The sequence below is a fragment of the Nycticebus coucang genome, chromosome 3 (genome assembly GCF_027406575.1).
Source record: "Nycticebus coucang isolate mNycCou1 chromosome 3, mNycCou1.pri, whole genome shotgun sequence".
NCBI lineage: Eukaryota > Metazoa > Chordata > Mammalia > Primates > Lorisidae > Nycticebus > Nycticebus coucang.
Window position 1 is genome coordinate 7940942 of NC_069782.1, and position 24008 is coordinate 7964949.

At 48.6% G+C, this 24008-nt stretch overlaps 1 protein-coding gene across 1 annotated transcript in view; it reads right to left on the bottom strand.

Moving 5' to 3' along the window:
- Positions 1-21265: 21265 nt before the first annotated feature.
- MCHR1 (melanin concentrating hormone receptor 1) overlaps positions 21266-24008 on the bottom strand; it is a 44590-nt gene continuing 41847 nt past the window's right edge. The window contains exon 3 of the mRNA XM_053582697.1: positions 21266-23087. Within this exon, the coding sequence (XP_053438672.1) occupies positions 22108-23087 (980 nt within the window). The 3' untranslated portion in view covers positions 21266-22107. The remainder of the gene's footprint in view (positions 23088-24008) is intronic.

Genomic DNA, 24008 nt, shown 5'->3' on the forward strand with positions numbered 1-24008 from the left:
AGGGCAACAAAGTGAGACTCTGTTTCAAAAAAAAAAAAAAAAATAGGCAATAGGGCGGCGCCTGTGGCTCAGTGAGTAGGGCGCCGGTCCCATATGCCGGAGGTGGCGGGTTCAAACCCAGCCCCGGCCAAAAACCACAAAAAAAAAAAAAAAAAAAAATAGGCAATAGACCTGAATAAGGCATTTCTGAAAAGAAGATGTACAAAAAGTATATGAAAAACATGCTCAGCATTACTGATCATCAGGAATCAGCAAAATGCAAATTAAAACCACAATGAACTATCATCTCACACAGGTAAGAATTTAAAAAAGACAGGTGTTGGCAAGGATGTGGAGAATAGGGAATCCCATACACATTTAAAAGGAATTTAAATTAGTCCAACCATTATGGAAAATAGTATGACAGTTCCTCAAAAAATTTTTAATAGAACTATATAATTCAGTAACCCCACTTCTGGCTATATATCCAAAGGAAATGAGATCAATATCTCAAAGAGATAACTGCACTCCCATATTCATTGCAATGTTATTTGCAATAGCTAAGATACAGAATCACCCTAATTGTCAAAGGATGAATGGATAAAGAAAATGTTTTTTTGTTTAGTTTTTTTTTAGTCACAGAGTCTCACTTTGTCACTCTTGGTAGAGTGCTGTGGAGCTCACAGCAGCTTCCAGCTCTTGGGTTTAGGCAATTGATTCTCTTGCCTCAGCCTCCCGAGTAGCTGGGACTACAGGTGCCTGCCACAACACCTGGCTATTTATTTGTTGCAGTTTGGCTGGGGCCAGGTTCGAACCCACCACCCTCAGTATATGGGGCCGGCGCCCTACTCACTGAGCCACAGACGCCACCAGAAAATGTTTTATATATATATATATCGCCAATATAGATATGTATATCTATAAATGTTTTATAGATATACATATCGCCAATAGAATATTACTCAATCTTAAAAATAAGGAAATCCTGTCATTTATCACAACATGGATAAACTTGAGGATATGCTCTTATGTGAAATGAGCCAGGCTCAGAAGGACAAATATTGCATAATTGTACTTAGATGGGGAATCTAGCAAAGTTGAATGACTAGAAATAGACGGTAGAATGGTGGCTGCCAGGAGCTGAGGGAGGGAGATGTTGGTCTAAGAGTAAAAGATTTCAATTATACAGGATGAGTAAGTTCTGGAGATCTAATGTACAGCATAGTCACTGTCGGGCCTAAAATAATCAAAAGGGTCAGAATCTAATTTAAAGAGATTTTATCTGAGTGCAAAATTTATAGACAGCTGCCCAGGAAGCACATTTTGTATAGAATAGGAGTTAGTGCTCTGCAGTACAAACGTTTGGCATGGTTGATATGGATAAAGTTTAGAAAAACTTAACAGAATTTCAACATCTTTTTACATAAGGCTTAATGCACAGTTGCAATGATAAACTTGGTCAGTCAGGAAAGGACTAACCAGGATCACTGAGCTTTTTTCTTTCGGGAAAGGCATTTTAACATTCCACACTGAAGATGTAATAGACATGAGATCTTTTCCCCCCCGTCTGGTCTGAGTTAGGAGCAGGACAAGAAACAGGCAGTTCATCCTGGCCTGGTGGCTCATGCCTGTAATCCCAGCACCCTGGGAGGCCAAGGCAGGTAGATGGTTTGAGCTCACAAGTTCAAGACCAGCCTGAACAACAGCGAGACCCCCTCTCTACTAAAAATAGAAAAACTAGCTGGGCATCATGGTGGATGGGAGCCTGTAGTTCCAGCTACTCGTCAGGCTGAGGCAGGAGAATCACTTGAGCCCAAGAGACGGAGGTTGCTGTGAGCTGTGATGCCACAGCACTCTGCCCAGCGCAACAGAGTGAGATGCTATCTCAAAAAAAAAAAAAAAATGAGGCAGTTCATCTAGAACAAGGATAGTAATTGGACGGGGGGATGTCTACTCTCTGTTCTCTCCTACTCACTTACAGAACAAGAGCAATGAAGAAGAGAATCCGTTAAACCACAATCTAAGAAGTAGAATTCACACATGCTGCATGACTCAGTCTCTAGGGCTTAACTTCCTCCTTGGCATAATACATTTAGAAGATCTTGAGATTTATTTATTTTTTTTTTACAATGACTACAGTAAATAATACTGTATATTTGTAATTTGCTATAGATCATAAGTGTCGTCATACACACACAAAAAGGTAACTATGTGAGGTAATGAATGTGTTAATTAGTTTGATTGTGCTAATCATTTACAATGTAAATATAAACCATTCCATAAATATATGCAAATATGTATGATTTTTATGTCAATTATACCTCAATGAAGCTGAAAAATATCTTTAAAAAGGTTTTTTTTCCATTACAAGAGCAAATCGTCTTTTTAAAAAACCGGAATCAGTATATTACAGAAATTTTGAAAATGAAAGTCCTTCATAATCCTCCTATTCCAAGTGTGGTTTGTGGACCAGCAGCTTTTTGGCATGTCTTGGAAACTTGTTAGAAACATGGTATCTGGGTGGTGCCTATGGCTCAGTGAGTAGGGTGCCGGCCCCATATATCGAGGGTGGCAGGTTCAAACCCAGCCCTGGCCAAATTGCAACAAAAAATAGCTGGGCGTTGTGGCGGGCACCTGTAGTCCCAGCTACTGGGGAGGCTGAGGCAGGAGAATCACCTAAGCCCAGGAGTTGGAGGTTGCTATGAGCTGTGATGCCAGGGCACTCTACTGAGGGAATTAAAGTGAGACTATGTCTCTAAAAAAAAGGAAAGAAAGAAATGTGGAACCTCAGGCCCCACCCACACCTCCTGCTGAATCAGAGTGATCGCTTTATATTGAACCAGATCCCACTGACTGGGGGGCACCTTAATGTTTAAAAATTGCTAACCACAGTGGTGGCGCCTATGGCTCAGTCAATAAGGCGCCAGCCCCATATACCAAGAGTGGCGGGTTCAAACCCAGCCCCGGCTAAACCGCAACCAAAAAATAGCCGGGTGTTGTGGCAGGCGCCTGTAGTCCCAGCTGCTCGGGAGGCTGAGGCAGGAGAATCGCTTAAGCCCAGGAGTTGGAGGTTGCTGTGAGCTGTGCGAGGCCACGGCACTCTACCGAGGGCCATAAAGTGAGACTCTGTCTCTATAAAAAAAAAAAAAAAAAAAAGTTGCTAACCACGACTATCCTCCTCACCTCCAGCTAAGGTGACAAGTGTCACCTGTTTTGTGTGTATTTGAAAGCTTTTTTTAAAGCATACTCTTCTAATCTTTTTCAGTAATTACTTGCAATTTTCCAACCTTATCAGAAACAAAAATCCTCATCAATGTCAGTCAGCAGGAAGCTAATAAAGATATCATGATTTTGTCCCTTGCTCCCTCCTGCCCCCTCTCCATTTTCCCACAGCAGTTGTGACGATCTTTCAAAAACACAGGTCAGATCATGTCGCTCTCCTGCTGGGAGCCCTGAGGTGCTTCTCCATCACCCTGGGAACACGCAGCAACCTCCTCCACCCAGCCTCGCCCACTCTCTTTTGTACTCCCTCCTGCCACATGGACCTCTCTTGTCCACGGTGGATCAAGCTCTTCTTCCACCTCTGGGTTGTCACAGTCTCTGCTTCCTCCCTCCCTCCCTCCCTCCCTTCCTTCCAGACAGACTCTGTCACCCTGGCTAGAGTGTTGTGCCTCAGCCTCCCAAGTAGTTGGGACTACAGGCTCCTGCCACAATGCCCAGGTAGTTTTTCTATTTTTAGTAGAGATGGGGTCTCACTTTTGCTGGGGCTGGTCTTGAACTCCTGAACTCAGGTTGATCCACCCACCTCAGCCTCCCAGAGTGCTAGGATTACAGGTGTGAGCGCGGCATTGGCCCCCAGCTGTTGTTATTGCTGATTTTTTTTTTTTTTTTTTTTTTTGGTCTACCTGTTTGATGAAGAAGGAGAACTCCATGAGGGCAGGGATCATTCTGCCTTGCTTGTTGCCCTTGTATCTGTAGCACTTAGCACAGTGCCTGTACATAGAGGGTTAATACTCAGTAAAAATCTGTTGAGTGAATGACTGCTTTCTGTAGATCAGGCATATTAATTTCATCTTCCTGTATTTATTGGCTTGTTGAAATTAAGTTTCTTCAACAAGCTCTTCAGAAGGGAATAACATGAAAAGTAACATCTTTTCCCCTCCCAGTTCCCATCAACTTCAAAAGTAACCACTGATAACAGCTTACTTTGTCTCTCTCCAAAACTAGAGAGCCCTTTTAAAAAACAGCCACCAAAAAGATCATGCTTTATTAATTCTATTCTGTAACTTGTTTCTTTAAAATGCTTTGGTAAAGGGCACATACATTTACCATCTTAACCATGTTTTTTTAGAGGCCAGGTCTCACTATGTCACAGCTGATATAGTGCAGTGGCAACTTACAGGCACAATCACAGCTCCCAGGAGCCTTAGCTCACTGCAACCTCAAACCCCTGGGCTGAAAAGATCCTCCTGCCTTAGCCTCCCAAGTAACTGGGACTACAGGTGCCCACCTTCATGCCCAGCTGTTTTTTAAATGTAGAGTTCAGTCATGTTATGGTCACATTGTTGTACAACCAACCTCCAGAACTTTTTCATCTCGCACAAATGAAACTCTATACCCATTACACAACTCCCTGTTTCTCCCTCCGCCCACTTTCTGGCAACCACCATCCTACTTTCTGTTTCTATGAGTTTGAACGACTTGCTTTTTTTTAACTTAACAGTACATCTTTGCATATGGGGACATAAGATCTAGCTCATTATTCCTTCAGCTGTCTAGTGCTCCATGATGGCTACAGCTGATATTTAACTTATCTCCCATCAGTGATGTGAAGGTTGTTTCCAGTTTTTTTTTTTTCTGCTATTCCCAACAATGCTGAAATGCCAGATTTAAACCCCGAGAGCCAAAGGGTATGCACTTCTGTTTTGCTAAATTGCGGCTCAAAGCAGTTGCAACAGTTGACTCTCTCACCCACAGAGGCTGAGAGGCCTCTCTACCCCGCACACCCATCAGGTTCATCCCCCTGTAAGCCAACGAGTAAATATTGTGCCACCCCAGGGACAAGCAGGAGCAAGTCTTGAAAGGAGGGGTCAGCAACTCCCTTCTGTGGTGATTTCCCCGGGAGAAGCCTGGGAGATGAGCTGGTGGCAGATGAGGGAATCAAAGCTGCAGTTGCACACACGGGAGGCAGTCTGACTCTAAAGCTGTGTAATAAGTGGACTTGGGAAGAAGCTCGTTGCTGTGGCAACCTGATTCCCCTGCTGCCAAGAGCGGGTTTTCGTCTTTCTTCTGCACCTGGCAGGGGCTCCTTTCCCTTCACATTACTTGAGAAAGACAGACAGAGTTTGGCATTCTTTTATTGAGGTCAATGTCAGTAGCCAACTGTCACTGAGAGAGAAAGTGCTCTCTCCAGGTACAGAGCTGGCTGAGCCCTGTCTGGCAGTAGGTGGACAGAATGCCCCTGGGTGCCTGCCCCAAAGCACCAATGTCATGGGGCACACCAACCTGGGCAGTCTCATCTTTTTTTTTCCTTGTTTTTGAGACAAAGTCTTACTTTGTCACCCTTGGTAGAGTGCCTTGGTGTCATAACTTACAGCAACCTCAAACTCTTGGGCTAATGTGATTCGCCTGCCTCAGCCTCCTGAGCAACTGGGACTACAGGCGCCCTCCACAACACCAAGCTATTTTTAGAGACGGGGTCTTGCACTTGCTCAGGCTGGTTTTGAACTCCTGAGCTCAGGCGATCCACCTGCTCCGCCTCCCACAGTACTAAGATTAGAGGCGTGAGCCACCATGCCTGGACTTAGTCTTGTCTTTTTTTAAAAATTTAATTCATTTATTTATCTGTGCTGGTCTCCAATTCCTGGGCTCTAGTGATCCCCCTACTTCAGCGTCTGGAGTAGCAGGGACTCTAGGTAAGCTGTCCTTGCTGATACTTTGTCCTTGCTGATACTTCCAGAGGGACCTGGTGGGCCATGCCCGCAAGGAGACTATTCTGTTCCCTTCCCAAGAAAAGCTTTCCTAGATTTTTGTTAAGGACACCTGGTGAGCTTGCTTGCGCTGACCTTACCAGTTTTCTGGTTCCAAGTCATTTTGTCCTATACTTCTACAGCATTGAACCTTGAAAATGCTGATTGGAATAGAGGTGAGGGAGGGAACAACAGGTGGGTGTGAGACAGGAGTCAGGTGCCCTGAAGGCAGTTAGGGCAGTGATCAGAAGTTGAAGAAGGCCAAGAGGACAAGAAAGTGGTAAGAATGTGAACGTGGGGCGGCTCAAAGGAGTAGGGTGCCAGCCCCACATGCTGGCGGTGGCAGGTTCAAACCCAGCTCTGGCCAAAAACTGCAAAAAAATAAAATAAAATAAAAATCAGAGATGTTTAAAAAAAAAAGAAAAAAGAATGTGAATGTGCTGGGCTGCGCTTGTGGCTCAAATGAGTAGGGCGCCGGCCCCATATATTGGAGGTGGCGGGTTCAAACCCAGCCCCGGGCCAAAAACTGCAAAAAAAAAAAAAAAGAATGTGAATGTGCTTAGCTAAGATAAATGTAGCCAATAGGCAATAAGGACACTTTAGTTATTTTACTTTAGCCATAACATCTTTATCTTTTTTTTTTTGAGACAGAGTGTCACTATGTCATCGAGTTAGTGTGTCGTGGTGTCACAGCTCACAACAACCTCAAACTCTTGGGCTTAAGCGATTCTTTTGCCTCAGCCTCCCAAGTGGCTGGTACTACGGGCACCTGCTACAATGCCCAGCTATATATTTTGGTTGTAGTTGTCATTGTTGTTTGGCAGGCTCTGGCTGGATTCGAATCTTTTGAACCTGCCAGCTCCGGTATATGTGGCTGGTGCCCCCTAGCCGCTGAGCTACAGGTGCCAAGCCTTCTTTATTTATTTATTTATTTTTGAAGTAGAGTCTCACTCTGTTGCCCTGGGTAGAGTTCCGAGGTGTCATCACAGTTCACAGCAACTTCAAACTCCTAGGCTTAAGCGATCCTCTTGCCTCAGCCTCCACAGTAGCCAGGACTACAGGTACTGCCACAAGGACCAGCTAGTTTCTCTATTTTTAGTAGAGATGGAGTCTTGCTATGGCTCAGGCTGGTCTCAAACTCCCAAACTCAACCAATCCACTTGCTTTGGCCCTCCAGAGTGCTAAGATTACAGGCGTGAACCACCACCCGTGCCCAGTAACGTCTTTACCTAAGGTAAAAGGGAGGAATTCCTTTCACTGGGGCATGTGCACAGTGTCCCTAAATGAAGGATCCTCATTAACATTGTAAAAATGGGCTCAGCGCCTGTGGCTCAAGCAGCTAAGGCGCCAGCCACATACACCTGAGCTGGCGGGTTCGAATCCAGCCTGGGCCTGCCAAACCACAATGATGGCCGCAAACAAAAAACAGTCGGGCATTGTGGCAGGTGCCTGTAGTCCCAGCTACTTGGGAGGAGGAGGCAGGAGAATCGCTTGAGTCCAGGAGTTGGAGGTTGCTGTGAGCTGTGATGCTGCGGCACTCTACCCAGACAGCTTGACGCTCTGTCTCAAAAAAAAAAAAAAAAAAAAAAATTGTAACAATGACACCCATCAGCCCCTTGACCTTTACAAATGCCATGGCAACTCTTGTGAGGTCAAGAAAGGAAAGGATTCCCATTTCTAGGAACTCTTCACCCCATTCCCAGAAAACCATGAATATTCCACACCAACTTAACATATTATTAGGGATTTGCATAAAAGGGCAGACCCTAACCCTGGGGTGGCATTGGGGTTCCTGTCTGGATGAGTCCACTCTCTTCTCTGAAATAGTTGACTTTGTTTTCACTAAACTTCTCTGCTTTTCCTCATATGTGGTATCTGAACCCTTCTCTCTGACTCTCATTCCTGTACGCAGGGCAAGGACTCACTCTGCTAGTGCGTGGTTCCCTGTGGACATATAATTTATGTTTTCTCAGCTCATGCTTTGTGGGGCTCAGTGGGGTGGAACTTGTTATCCCTAGTTTTATAAGCATGAATCCTGAGGCTCTGGCTCTACAAGTTGAAGTGATTTGCCCAAGGTTGAGCATAGGAATGTGAACCTGGGTCCACCTGGACCTCAAGGTCAGGCCCCCTCATCAGGAGGTAATCTGGAGGAGCAAACTAGTCAGGGCAGGAACAGCTCCTTATCTCCGACCTGATGCCAACCAGTCGCTGTCTCCCTCTGAGCTTCAAGGTCTGCGGGGGCTTGACCAACCAGCTTCACCTGGTCCTTGGTGAAGGACCTCCTCAATTCAGGCAGTGGGGTACGCAGGGAAACGCTGCGTGGAGCCAGGCAGACGGGTTCAAACCTGTTGGTGCTATGGACTCCTTAATCTTGTCTGAACCTCCCTGCAGAAACATGGGAAAATGACAACTCTGTTATTTTAAGAAACCCAGGAGGGCTGGGTGCGGTAGCTAACGCCCGTATTCCTAGCACTGTCAGAGACTGAGGCGGGTAGACTGCTTGAGCTCACAAGTTCAAGACCAGCTTGAGCAAGAGCCAGACCTCATCTCTAAAAATAGCCGGATGTTGTGGTGGGTCTCTATAGTCCCACTACCTGGGAGGCTGAGGCAAAGGGATCACTTGAGCCCAAGAGTTTGAGGTTGCTGTAAGGCAGTGAAGCCACAGCACTCTACCTGGAGTGACAAAGTGAGACTGTCTCAGGAAAAAAAAAGAAAAGGAACCCAGGAGTGTTACGTGAACTGCGGAGAAGGAACCTATGACCTGACTTTTCTAGTTAACTCTAACGGCCCCAACCCCAGTTTCTATCCAGTGGCGTGTGGGGAGCCTTTTCTCCTTGCTAGCTCTGAATCCTGGGCTCTCCTGCTTCCAAAGCCTCCAGTGTATAGACCAGGTGTTCTCAAACTTTTTAAACGGGGCCAATTCACTGTCCCATAGACCGTTGGAGGGCTGGACTATAATTTTAAAAAAAAACAAACTATGAACAAATTTCTATGCACCCTGCACATATCTTATTTTGAAGTAAAAAACAAAACGGGAACAGATAGAATTCACACTGCTTCATGTGGCCCGCGGGCCGCAGTTTGAGGACGCCTGGTATAGACAGTATTGATTTGTACCCTTGAATTTGATTTTTCTACAACCTATCCAGGAGGCACTCATGCCTGGAATCATTCCCAGGAGACTCTTGTCTCACTCACACACAGTTACACTCCACCTTCTGTGTCCTAGTAACCTTTTTTCACACGCCTGTCCCCTCCAGCTAGGCCTCAGGAATCTTGCTCTGTGTCTGCCAGGCTTTGTAGCACTGCCTGGGTGACAATGACAGATTAATACACAAGAAAAATGCACGGAGAGATGTCACTTCTCCATTTCCATAAGCAATCTGGTGAGCTCTGAGCCCCTGCCCTCTGTGGGGAGGTGCCAATTCACGGCACCACAGCACGTTTCATTTGAAACAGTCTCTCTTTGATGACTCAGTCTCTGTGGGGGTAAATGCTCCGTTTTAACATTTTCCTCTTCTTCCTGCTGTCACTCTCCATGATGGAAGTGGCTGAGTGGTCACCTGTAGGCTTTTTGCAGCACCCCACTGACACTCCCTGCCCAGGGAGTCCTTACGGCTAGGTCCCAGTCAGGAGGTCCCCACATATACTGGTCTCTTTCTCTTGCCTTGAGACTCTGAGGCTCTCCAGGCCCTTCAGCACCTCCAAGTCCCCTGGTCGGATCCCAGAGGGATTTCAGGATCCCCTGCAGCTGTGGGGCTCACCTATGCCACTGTTCCCCAGCTCAGCGTTGCCCTTCTTCCCTCTAGCTTGCTGGACACAGTGCCTAGCCCAGGACAGGGCTCATCCTAGGGCTCCAAATAGGAAAAAGGGCCAAGGACCCTATCCTTTTAGCTGTCCCCTTCACCATTCGAACAGGTCCCTCCGTCAACTCCTGGCTTTGACCTGGAGAAGGAGCTCAAGACACAGGGGTGCGTGTCCCCATGTCCCTTGCTTCTGCTTCTCTTCATGGTGCTCCTGGAGCCACATCCACAGCATTACACTCAGATTTCCTCCCACTCCAGTCACACATAACAAAACTCAGTGGCCTAGCCCACCAGGCCTCGCTCTTGATATATTAAAAAGCATGCTTAAATTATTTAGAAAATCCTTTTTTCTCTCTTGGTTTTCAAAGCTACTACCTTGCTTTTTACTGAGGGATTTTTTTTTGGACATCCACAGCTGAGCACTGACTTTCTCTTTCCCCTTGCATTCCGCATCCTCTCTGAGGCAAACAGATGCCTCTGGCACAGGGAAGGGAGCACAACCGAGGAAAGCGCATTAACGTCACGCAGCAGGCTATTCTCCCCGTCTCTATCTCTGTGCCCTTGCCTTCCAGCTCTGGAATCCTGGGAATCTCCTGTCCTTTCAAGGTTGTTGACAGAGGAGCTATTTTCTCATTAGTTGTGTTGTTTTGTTTTCTTGAGACAAGGTCTCACTGTGTTGCCCAGGCGAGTGCCGTGTCATCATAGTTCACAGCAGCCTCAAATTCCTGGTCTCAAATGATCCTCTGGCCTCAGCATCTTGAGTAGCTGGGACTACAGATACTGCCACAATGCCGGCTAATGTTTTTTTTTTTTTGAGACAGTCTCACTCTGTCATCCTGAATAGAGTGCCATGGCGTCATAGCTCACAGCAACCTCAAACTTTTGGGCTTAAGCAATCCTCTGGCCTCAGCCTCCTGAGTTGCTGGGAGAACAGGTGTCCACCACAACGCCCAGCTGGGTTTTCTATTTTTGGTACAGACTGGTCTCACTCTTGCTCAGGCTGGTCTCAAACTCCCAAGCTCAGACCATCCACCTGCCTTAGCCTCCCAGAGTGCTAGGATTACAGGTGTGAGCCACCACACCCAGCCCTATATATATTTTTTAGTAAATATGGAGTCTCACTCTTGCTAAGGCTGGTCTTGAACTCCCAAGTTCAAGGGATCCTCCTACCTTGACCTCCCACAGTACTAGGATTACAGGCATGAGCCATCATGCCCAGCCACCAACCTAATCTTTAAAATGTTCATATCTTATCAAGTAGAGCTTTCTAGTTTCAAATAACAGAAAACCCAGGTCAAATGGCTTTTTAAATAAAGAGAAATCATTGGTTCCTGTCATGAAATAGTTCAGGAGTAGTTCCAGCTTCAGGCAAGGCTTGACCAAGCCTCCAACAATGTCACCTTGTTTTCACTCAGCTCTGGTTCTTCTGAGCTGGCTTCATTCTCAGGAAGGCTTTTTGCTGGCAATCCCAAAGTCATTGCCTGCAGCTGGTGGAGCTGTGTGCTTCCAAAGTCAAGTCCAGAGGAAATGCAAGAGGTTTTTCTTTGTTTGTTTTTATTTTTTAGAGCCAGAGTCTCACTTTATTGCCCTCAGTAGAGTGCCATGGCATCACAGCTCACAGCAACCTCCAACTCCTGGGTTTAGGCGATTCTCTTGCCTCAGCCTCCCAAGTAGCTGGGGCTTACAGGCACCCACCACAACGCCTATTTTTTGTTGCAGTTTGGCCAAATCCGGGTTCGAACCCACCACCCCCAGTATATGGGGCCGGCGCCCTACCCACTGAGCCACAGGTGCCGCCCATGTAAGAGTTTTTACCAGGTGCTCCACACAAAGACAAAAAGGACTTTCTTTCCCAGAAAGCCTGGCTGGCTTCTTACATCCCACTGGTTACTCTGACACTCCTGAATGAGTCACTGAAACCAGGGAGATGGGATACAGTGATTGGTTAAAGCCACTCAGGGCCTGTCCCTGTAGCTGGGGATGCGGTCAGTACTTCCTGAACATGGAAGCTCAGGATATTGTCAGGAATGGGTAATGGGGTCTAGAAAGACAAAACTGAATGTCCACATGATTAGATTTAATTGCACTTAGAAGAATTTATTGTACAGAATAATTAGAGGAACATTAAAAGACAAGTTTACTGTGCTCCAGCCAAACAAATTAGCATACTTATTAATTCTGTGTAACTTAGGGCTGCTTTCAGCCTGCAATTAACATAAAAGCTTATTAAACAAATAGGGACTTATTTTTCTTGTGGTCCATGAAGTCTGGAAGATGGTGTTGGCTCCACCGATCAGTGGTGGCCTTGTAGACTCTTAGTCTTCTTGTCCCACCTTAGCACGAGGGTGGGACAAGATTCTTTGGTTCCCAAGAGAGCGTCTGCAGCTCCAGATGAGGCATCTGCATTCAAGGCAGGGAGAAAGGAGGAAAAGCCCAGATGGTGCCAACCTTATCTGTTTCCTTCTATAAAGAAAGCAAACCTTTTCCCAGAAGGGCCCACAGTAGACCTCTGCTTAGGTCCTGTTGGTCACCCCTAGCTACAAGGGAGGCTGGGAAAGCTGGGAGCAGGATGGTCCTGATAGGTTTAGACTGATTATATCACCTCACCTGGGGGGTTTCTTATCAAGGAAGGAGGGTCATGCATATTGGGTGGTTACCAATAATGCCAAGTACAGTTCCGTATATACGCCCATCCTTTCTCATTTGTACCTGTTTACTCCAGTTATTTCCACTTGTCTGAAGAGCTCAGCTTATCAAAGTCCTGTCTACCCTTCAAATCGTTTTCCACTGTCCTGGACGCCAGTGAGATGTGCAGACTTCTTCAGCCCCTCCTGGCACCTCGTACCTCATCCTTGCATGGGGCAGTTGTCCACTGTGGCATAGCCCTGAGCCCTTGGTCTAGCCACATTCCAGGTGTGCCTTGGACAGGTCACTTGACCTCTCCAAGGTCTCAATTTCCTTATCTATAGAAAGGGAATAATATTAGAACCTGCCTCATAGAATTGTTGGAAGGCTTACAGAGGATAATTTGTGAGAACCATTCAGCCTTGTGCCTGATCACAGCCATTGTTGTTGCTGCCCTGCTCTCGCCATCCCCTCCCTCACAGTCTCTGCCTTTCTCAGTTTTGCATAGCCTATCGCTTAAAAAAAATTGAGATATAATTCACATGCCAGAAATGTCATCCTTTTAAAGTGTACAATTCGGTGGGTTTTCGTATATTTGCAAAGATATGCAAACATCACCACTATCTCATTCCAGAGCTTTTGTATCACTCCCCAAAGCAACCCTGTCCCTGTTAGTGGTCACAACCCTCTCTCCCTCCCCTCAGCTCCTGGAAACCACTCATCTGCTTGATGTCTCCATGGATTCGCCTGTTCTGGACATTGGATCTGGGTGGATCGTGTGATATGAGATCTGTCGTGCCTGGCTTCCTTTCTTAGCTAATGCCTTTAAGGTTGGCGCATGTCGTAGCACGTGGCAGTACTTCCTTCTATTTTATGGCCGGATAACATTTTGCCGTATGACTTCAGCACATTTCACATATCCACTAATCAACTGATGGATAGTTAGGGGCTTCCATCTTTTGCTGCTATAAACATTTGTGTACAAGTTTTCGTGTGGACATGTTTCAGTTCTCCTGGGTGTGTACCTAGCAGTGCAACTGCTGAGTTATTTGGTAGCTCTACATTTAGCATTTTGAAGAACTGCCAAACTGTTTTCACAGTGGCCGCACCATTAACGTTCCCCCAAGCAGAGTTCCCATTTCTCTGCTTCCCTGACAACACTGTCCTTCTCACTCTGCATGTCTTCCCCAGTGACTGCACCTTGGAGGTATTCAGTTTGTTGGCTGGAAGCTCTCTGGGTTGCTCACTCTCCCGTGAGACTGGTGTAAAGGCATAGTTTATCTGCTGGTGGCATTAACTGTGACACTGGGTTTGGAGAGAACTCTGAATTTGGTCTGTGTCAGGCCCAGCGCTGAGCCCTGAAGTCCATGACCTGGTGGAGCCCGGAGTCTAAGGGGGCACAGCTAAGACAACAGAGCATCCAACTGCAACGTGCTAAATACAATCCCAGACGGGGGCCCAGGCATTATTATCGGAGACTGATGGAGAGATGGCACCAATTCCTGCACCTAATGAGGGAGACGCTTTTCAAGAAAGGCTTCCTGGCTCGGTGCCTGTAGCTCAGCAGCTAGGGCATCAGCCACCTACACTGGAGGTGGCTGGTTCAAACCCAGCCTGGCCTGCCAAGCAATAGTGACAACTACGACAACAAAATAGCCGGGCATTGTGGTGAGTGCCTATAGTCCCAGCTACTTGGGAGGCTGAGGCAAGAGAATCCCTTAAGCCCAAGAGTTTGAGGTTGCTGTGAGCACCTCACGACACACTTCTGAGGGCGACATAGTGAGACTCTGTCTCAAAAAAGAAAAATTAATTAAGAAAGGCTTCTTGGAAGAGATGCTGCCTAAGCTAAGTCTTAAAGTTGAGTACAAGTTACTCAGGCAAAAAAGGGGATATGATGTTCCCAGGCAAGGGGAACACCATGAGGAAAGGCATGGAGCTGGGAGACAATAGTCTGGACTGTGACACGGCGGCATCTGACTCATGAGAAGCCCAGGTACCACCCAAGACAGACGGCAGACAGGTGGGCTGCCTTGGTCTCTTCATCTCTAAAATGGGGATAATAATATTACCTACCTTGTAGGAATCTTATAGGATTTTAAAATATTTTTTAAAACATATTTTCTTGGAGACAGAGTCTTTCTTTTCTTTTTTTTTTTTTTAGAGACAGAGTCTCACTTTATCACCTTCGGTAGAGTGCTGTGGCGTCACAGCTCACAGCACCCTCCAACTCCCGGGCTTAGGTGATTCTCTTCCTCAGCCTCCCGAGTAGCTGGGACTACAGGCACCCGCCACAATGCCCAGCTATTTTTTGTTGCAGTTTGGCCGGGGCTGGGTTTGAACCCGCCACCCTGGGTATATGGGGCTGGCGCCCTACTCACTGAGCCACCGGCACTGCCCCAGAGTCTTTCTATATTGCCTAGGCTGGCCTTGAATTCCTGGGCTCAAGAGATTCTCCTGCCTTGGCTTCCTAAGTAGCTAAACTACAGGTGCACACCACCATCCCTGGCTATGATCTTGTAGGGGGTTAATGAGCTTGAATGAAAAGTTTATGTGCCATTTTGTCATTGTTGTTTGGCAGGCCTGGGCTGGATTTGAATCTGCGAGCTCCAGCGTATGTGGCTGGCGCCCTAGCTGCTGAGCTACAGGCGCCAAGCCTATGTGCCATTTTGAACAGTCTCTGGCACATGCTCAATCAATGTTGGCTATAACTGCTGCTCTCATCCAAAAACTTGTAGATAAGCTAGGTGAAGTGGCTCACACCTATAATCCTAGCTCTTTGAGAGGCTGAGACAGGTGGATTGCTTGAGCTCAGGAGTTTGAGACCAGCCTGAGCAAGACCAAGACCCTGTCTCTATAAATAGAAAACTTAGGCAGGTGTTGTGGCCGGTGCCTGTAGTCCCAGCTACTCAGGAGGCTGAGGCAAGAGGATCACTTGAGCTCAAGAGTCTGAGGTTGCTGTGAGCTATGACACCAAGGCACTCTACCCAGGACAACAGAGTGAGACTCTGTCTCAAAAATAAAATAAAAAAAAAAACCCAAAATACTTGGTGATGGACACTCTACGTTTCTCTCTGAAACTCAGAGAGTAGTAGATGAGCAGGAGCAGTGGAGAAGGGATGCTGTAAACATGAGGATGGAGAAGCAGGCGTGGAGGAGAGAGACTGAACAGTTCTCAGGACAGGAAGGTAGACTTCGCATACAAAACAGTATGTGTCCAGTCCTACCCAGGAGGTGGGAACGAGTTATCCATCAACCACTATATACAAGAGACTACTGTGGCCAAGGTGATGTGTAAAAGCTGCCAGGATTTGAAGAAATGCACCCCCGCCCCAGCCATGAGCACACTCGGAGTTGGGAGAGATAAGGCAATGATGCAAGAAAAGTAAGAAACCGTCCAGTAACACCACAGAGCAACAGTAATGTTCCAGTAAGTGGCAAGTCCAGAGAATGATGGATGCATTTGAGGCTAGAGCTGGCTGGGGGTGGGAAGGGGATTTGTGGAAAAGCAGGGGACTGAGCCAGCAGGGGAGAGGTCAATTCAGTGGAGGGGGCTACAGGGCACAAGTGAGGCTTTCAAGTTGTTTTATTTATTAATTTTTTTCTTTTTAGAGACAGAGTCTCACTTCGTTGCCCTTGGTAGAGTGCCATGGCGTCACAGCTCACAGCAACCTCCAGCTCTTGGGCTTAGGCGATTCTCTTGCCTCAGCCTCCTGAATAGCTGGACTACAGGCGCCCGCCACAACGCCTGGCTATTTTTTTATTGCAGTTTGGTGGGTTCAAACCCACCACCCTTGGTAAATGGGGCCAGCGCCCTACCCACTGAGCCACAGGCGCCACCCAGCTTTCAAGTTATTTTTTATTTATTTATTTATTTTTTAGAGACAGAATCTCACTTTGTTGCCCTTGCTAGAATGCTGTGGCATCACAGCTCACAGCAACCTCCAACTCCTGGGCTCAAGCGATTCTCCTGCCTCTGCCTCCCAAGTAGCTGGGACTACAGGCGCCCGCCACAGTGCCCAGCTATTTTTTTGGTTGCAGCCGTCATCCAGTGGGCCCGGGCTGGATTCAAACCAGCCAGCTCAGGTGTATGTGGCTGGCACCTTAGCCCCTTGAGCTATAGGCACCGATTCAGCTTTCAAGTTATTTACAATCACCCAGAGAAGGAGGAAAAGTGTCCAGGGCCACCCATGGAGGTTAATGGAAGATAGGACAGGAAACCGCGATAAAATTAACAACTAACATTTATTAAGAGTCAGGCATAGTGTTAAGTGCTTTCTGTGTTTAGCAGGCTGGAAAATCTCCCTTTTAAAATTATGCTGCAAATCAGTACTTACTGCTCCAAGACAACGTCACAAGTATGTATGCTTCCGGGGGCCAGTTGAGGAGGAATAATGAGTGGTGCAGTTTGTGGCCAACTGAAGGGCATTTGCTTCCTCTAAAAGAGGCAGCCCTGTAACCCAAGAATAGGGGGAAGGGGGAAAGGGAGGGGAGGGAGAGGGGAGGTGGGCGGAGGGAGGGTGATTGGTGGGATTACACCTGCGGTGCATCTTACAAGGGTATATGTGAAACTTAGTAAATGTAGAATGTAAATGTCTTAACACAATAACTAAGAAAATGCCAGGAAGGCTATGTTAACCAGTGTGATGAAAATGTGTCAAACGGTCTATAAAACCAGTGTATGGGGTGGTGCCTGTGGCTCAGTGAGCAGGGTGCCGGCCCCATATACCGAGGGTGGCGGGTTCAAACCCAGCCCCCGCTGAACTGCAACCAAAAAATAGCCGGGCGTGGCGGACGCCTGTAGTCCCAGCTACTCGGGAGGCTGAGGCAGGAGAATTGCTGAAGCCCAAGACCTGGAGGTTGCTGTGAGTCCTGGGACATCATGGCACTCTACTGAAGGCGGTAAAGTGAGACGCTGTCTCTACAAAAACAAAAACAAACAAAAACAAAAACCCAGTGTATGGTGCCCCATGATCGCATTAATGTACATAGCTATGATTTAATAATTTTAAAAAATGAAAAATAAAAACAATTTTCTAGAAAAAAGTTAAAAAATAAAAAAAAAATGAGGCAGCCCCTCCTCAGCCCAGCCAGCTGTGTCCCCACTGACCACCGTGACCTTAAATCCAGTGGACCTTCCCTTCTCTTCCAGCTGCCTCTAAGCACTACTCCTTGAACCATTCTCTTCATCCCCCCAGGATGCCCACAAATTTTTGGTTTTTCTTCTACCCCTCTGGCCACCTTTCTCAGGTTCCCGGGCTGGCTGTTCTCTTCCAATCAGCCTCTGCTTGGTGGGGATTTCCAGGGCTCAGGCTCAGGCCCCTTTTCATCTGACTCCTGTTGTCTTCCCAGGCCAACTCCACCTCTACCAGGCCTCCCATATTTAAACTTGCAGCCTGGCTCTTCTGAAACTAAGGCATGTGTGGGCACCTCACACATGAACAAACCCCAAACGGACTTTTTAGACCCTCCATAAACCTGCTGCCCCCGTTTCCCCATTTAAACCCCTTCCCCTTCACCCTCTGCATCCAACTCGTCCCACAGCTTGGCTTCCCACGCTGTCCACCTTCTCCACCTATGCTGCCACCACCCTAATCTGGGACATACTGTTACTGCTGTAGACAGTCACCTGGGCTCCTTGCTCTTGTTTTATACCTCCTTCTATCCCCCCCTTTACACAGAATCTATAGCTATGATTTAAAGATGCAAATTAATCATGTGTCTCACATGTTTAAAACCTTTTCATGGTTTCTCCTGGATTGAGTATAAAATCTAAAATCACTGATGTGGTTCACAAAGCCCTCTATGAACTGGGCCCAGGGATGTGAAATTTAATGTCTGTAGGAGGCAGGCAAGTAACTTCAATAAATGCAGGGACCGTGGCACACGGGCTGCCTGTCTGAGGGCATGGATACTTGCTAGACATATCTGATTTCAGCAGAAGCTGGTCACCCAGATTTTTAAGTAAAGCTACCAATTCCAAAGCTGGCAACTGAATCACAAACATTTTTATATTAAGCAAAAGAAAAACAAAAACGATACCTGTTTCTCCGACGCAGCTCCTCAACAGCCGATTGTTGGCCTCTGCTCTAAGGGTCACAGGCAGGACTTCAGCTGGAAAAGTTATGAATGCATTTGTTTGACAAGCATTTAACAGGTTTGTTTTGGGGGGATGCAAAGATACAGCATCTCTTCTCTCCCTTTCCCAGAGGAGCAGGCTGCTCCGCATAGCAGAGTAGGAGGGTGTCTTCCTTGGCATGAACAGTTTTGCTTTCACATCGAATTGCGGGTTTTCTCCTTATTGCCCAGGAGAGAAGGAATTTGGAGGCCCTGGAAGTGGGAGGAAAGAGGGATTGGGAAAAGGGAAAAGGGCTCCCACCCAGTGTCCATAGCTTAGACAGGGGGCAGCAGGCCAAGCCTGCAAGGAGAGGATGGGGAGGCCTCCTTTCCCCACCTCTCTGTCCCAGGGATCAGGGCAATGGCCAGCCAACTCCAGTCCTTTCCCATCCTGGTGTCACCCTCTCTCCTTCTCCGCCATCACAACTCCGGAGTCCCACCCTCAGGCTTGAGCTATTGCAGGCTGCCTTGGGGTAAAGCCTCCTACAGAGAGCTGGAGTAGGTTAGAGAGGTGGCAGTCCAACAGAATGACCTGAGCCAGAGGCAGCAGGTGACACATAGGACCTGCCTGTGATGGCCCACAGAGATATTTAAGAAGGCTCCCGGGGGCTGGCTGTCAGCCCCCATGGATGGAGGCTTAAGCTGGTTTATGTGACTATTTCAGGTTAAGGTGACCCCAAGGATCAGGTTACAGGTGTGACTCCTCATTTAATCATCCTAAGAAGGTGCTGTTATCCCCATTTTACAGATGGGAAAATAGGCTTGAGAGAGGAAGTCACTTCCCAAGGCCACAGGGCCAGGTACTTGCCTGAACAGAGCTTCCAGGGAGGGAAGGGGCACAGCATCTCAGAGGGGCTCCAAGGGCCAGCAGCCAGGCCTGCTTTGGCAGGTTTGCGAGTCGGTGGCGGTCCCCACCCAGAGCGTCCTGGGAGATTTGTTAACATTGAGTTGAACCAAGGGCCGCTGCTGGGCCTGCCAACCTGGTGATTCTGGACACATCACCACTGATGATACATTTATTGAGACACCACTTGAGCTCTTGTGCTGGAGGGGCCTGTGAGAGAGGCTGAGAAACCAAGAACGCAGGTGATATGGCCCTTCCGGGGTGGTGCAGACTTGGAGGAGGAGGCAGAAGCACCAACAGCAGGTGTGCAATGCGGGAAGGATCGTGCGGGAGCTCTGGGAACCCAGGAGAGGCAGTGGTTAATCTCTGGGAGAGGCCCAGGTCCTTCCAGATAAAAAAGCATCTGAGGTGAGCCATGGAGGGTGTTAGGCTGCCCTACCAAAGCACCACAGATGGCTTATCATGACTGGAGGATCCTCTCCTGGTTCTGGAGGCCAGAAGTCAGAATTCAAGGTGTCAGGTTGAAAGAGGAGAAAAGGAAAGTTCCATTCATTCCTCAGATCCCAGCCCTACACACAGTCCACCAGTCCTACCAACACTGTCAGGAAGACAGTCCCACCAGCACCCACCCCTCACTTCTGCACATGTGTTAACTTACCCTGAATATCTCAAGTGTGTTCAGGTTACTGATGGTGGGGCTGGGGAGAGACTTGGTGACAGGACGCCTCCCTACCTCTTTAAATCTCTCTGGCCCCTTCTCCCCTGCATTCCTTCCCCCACCCCTCACTCTCTGACTTCTCCATCTCTCTCCTCAGCTCCCTGGGTTTATGTTACCCCTCACTCTCTCCCATGTCTCCACCCACTTTGCTTTCATTTCAAGTTGCTTCAGTGAGGGCTGGAGAGGACAGGGTGTGCTCTCCCCCTTCCTAGGTGCATTTCCTGGGAGAGGCTGTCTCACCTGCTTCCTCTCCCAGATTCCTCCTTGGTCAGAGGCTGAGGGGAGTGAGGAGGCTGATAGACACCCCGGGAAACCGTCCTTTTTTTAGTAGTGGCTGAGGAGTGGGTCTTCTTGGATTTGCTTGAGTGCTCCCATAAGAATCTCTTTTCTTTTTTTTGGATATGCTTCTAAAGTAGATTTTCAGTTTACTATGGCAGCTGGAGACCTACTGATAGTAAGAACAATTAACCATCCCCTTCTTCTCCTCCCCCCACCCCCCCCACCCCCGTGCTGCTACTAATGATGATGATAAAAAGAGCTTCCCAGGCCCCAAGGAAGCTGCCCAGAAGTTTCCTAAACAAGCGCGGAAACATCCCACAGGAAGAGGACCAGCTGTGCTGATATGCCTGCTCTAAAGAGGCTCCTGGACAGGCAGGGAGCTCACAGTTTGCTCCCACTACCTCACTAAGTAAGGTCTGTTGAGCCCTCTTGGGGAAGAAGCTGAGAAGCAGCAGCCGTGGCTGCCTCCCAGTGGCCCCAGCTAAAATCTCCGGCTCAAGGTGCCCACACCAGATCTCCTATCTCGCTGCAGAGACAGGGACAGGCTCAGGCTGCCCCAAGAGCTGGCTCTGCAGCTGTGACTCAGCGGAGGAGGTTAGGGTGGGGCTGGGGGCCTGAGGGGCCAGTGCTGGTGACAACAGATTCCAGGAGCTTTTGTGCAGAAGACAGGAAGCTGAGGTCTGAGAACAAGCCCCACAGCAGAACTGTGATCTAATGAACTCACAGTAATTCCATTTATGCTACTGAATCTTCTCTGCAGGTTTAGGGAAATGGATCCCCTGCTCCATGATCCCTAAACATGCAGCCCGAGCCAAGGTCTAAATTCCACCACCAAGTGACCCCTCTTTTCTTTCCTGCTACCCACCCCCACCCAAAGCTCCAGCAATGACTCAGGAACATTTGTAGGGGGGTGGGTGGAGATTTTCTTTTATTCATTTTAATTTTGGAGAGGAAGGACTAGAGCAAAAAGATAATGCCAACACACCAGGCACTAGCACGACCCCTGCACATGCAGAACATGAGGATGCTCACTCTGGATTAGTGGCTGATATGTGGATGTGCCCCATGGAGAGAATGTCCCTGCAGCTGCAACCCTGCCCTCCATTTTTATTAGTTTCAGGACCCACACCCACAGCCCCCCAAGGTTGCCTTGTCCTTCTCAGTGAGTGAATCTCCTAAGCAAATGGAGCTTCTACTCCTGGGGCTTCAAAGCCCCACCCCACATAGTAAACATGCCTCCCTCCCCTATAAAGGGAAATGGACAGAGGGTGCTGTCGCAGAGAGATGGAAGGCTTTGTTTTTCATCACCTATCAGCTTGGGAGAAAGACAGCCTTCCATCATAACAATGAGACTGGAAAAAGCGTTGGGCCTCGCCTCTTCCCATCCCCTCTGGGCCCTTTGCAGTGTGGCCCTGTCTGATTTAAACAAATCCAGCAAGGGTCCTTCCATCCTTTCCCCTGGGAAGAAGACCTAACAGAAGACCTCAACTGAACCTTCAAGCCAAAATTTTGCTCTTACTCGGTTTCTGTTCCCACTAAAGGCCTTGTCCTGCCTCACAAAGGGGATTTCTAATGTCTGAAGCCCCCAAACCTGGCCCCAAGCCTCCCTAGCAATTTGTGGGTCCCATGGAAGGTATTTACTTGGTTGCAGCAACCCGTCACCACCCAGCCTCCCTGCATTCCCTCAAGCAGTCTTGGGTTTTTCTCAGCATCTCTCCCTGTGGTATTCTGCGGTGTCCTGACTTTGAGGTGTCCAGGGTGGCAGGGGAATTGTCAGGTGCCTTTGCTTTCTGTCCTCTCCTCCTCAGCAGTGTGAGCGTTGCTGACGGTGCAGAGCTGCCCCTGGGCTGCAGGCTTCACTGACAGGACCAGGCGCTTGCGGAACGTCTCACAGAGCACGATGTACACAAAAGGGTTGAGGCAGCTGTTGGCGTAGCCCAAGCTGATGGCTGCATTGTACAGATAGACGAAGGTGAGGGTTGGGCGGCTGATGGACAGCTGGGTCAGCTGTAGCACATAGTAGGGTGCCCAGCACACAAAGAAGACCAGACAGATAGCGATGGCCGTGCGGGTCACCCTCTTTGTCCGCAGCCGGATGCTGCGCTGGGAGGCGGGGGCCACCGAGGATGTCATGCGCTGCAGGATCCTCACATATGCGGCTGTGATGACCACAAAGGGCAGGGCAAAGGCCAGGAAAAACTGGTACAAGGTGAACCAGTAAAGGTCAGTGTCTGGGTTGGGCAGGCGGATGCCGCAGCCGACCGTGCCCCCCGGAAAGGGGATGAGCCTGGCATAGAGCCACACGGGAGTGATGCTGATGAAGGAGAGGGCCCACAGGAGGCAGATCACCAGAGTGGCCACAGATGGCTTCCGGAACTTGGTGGAGGAGATGGGGTGGACTGTGGCCATGTAGCGGTCAATGGCCATGGCGGTGAGGATGTAGGTGCTGGTGAACTGACTGTTGGCGTCCATGGCTGTAATGAGGGTACACATGGTCTCCCCAAAGTGCCAGACACCATTTCCCATGAGCTGGTGGATCATGAAGGGCATGCCCAGAAGGAAAAGGAGGTCCACCACTGACAGGTTGATGATAAAGATGTCGGGGACGTTGCTGCACCAGTGCAGCTTGGACTTCTTCACGACAGCGAAGATGACCGTGGAGTTCCCGACGATGCCCAGGAGGCAGATGATGCCGAAAACGGAAGGCATGATGATGTTGATGTAGGAGACACTCCCAGTGCGAGGAGGTGGCCCTGGGGACAGAGGGAGCACACAGGACCATGGGCCCTGCTCTGAGGGCTGATGTCCTGCTGTCTTGCTCAGCCCCCAGCTACCCTCTTGCTTCCCTTTCAGCCTCCCTACGGTTTCAGCTGAGGGCCCACCATTTACCCGAATCCTCTCCTGCCATTCTCCTTCCCTACACTTTGCTAATCCTGTCCCCTTGCCCTCCCCCACCAGTTTTCTGGGGAATTCTACCAGATTCTCTGGAGCCACCTATAGCCAAAGGACCCAGTCCTTTGCCTCCTACAGGGGAATCAAGAACCAGGGCTTTCAGAGAATTACCCTGTGCACTCCTGGGCTTCCCTAGGAAACCGCATCTAAATAGCCAGAGGGCAGCAAAGTGTGTTTGTGTGTGCGTGTGTGTGTGTGTGTGCATGTGTGTGTTCTTTCCCTATTCTCAGTCCTGATCATTTCATCTTCGAGATTGCTGGTTAGGCACTGTGTGCTGATTCCTGGGCCTCTCTTACAGACACTTGTGCCCACTGTGCCTGGGTCAGGCCAGCCACCCTCCCACTCCGGGCTCCCTATCAGGGATTTCCCTGGTCAGTATCCCTCTGTGTCTGGGCTTCCAGAATCAGAGATGGAATCTCTGGGCTGCAGCCCAGCAGCCCGAGGATTTTCTCCACATAAACCTTTTCCTCTTTGCCTTCCTTCCCTTTGCCTTCAAAGCTAGAATCCCAAGGCATCGCAGCACTGGAAATGTAAGGAAGCTTAATTCACCAGAAAAGTGAATCCCTTCCTGGCTGGGAGAGGTCTTCCCTTCCCACAGCCTCTCGCCGGGGGAGTAGGGATGTCTCAGACCCCATCCCTGAAGTGCGCCGAGTAAGCAGCCAGGGGTGGCAGTGAACGAGCCTCCACCGGCTCCCACATCCCACCCTCCAGCTTCTCTTGCT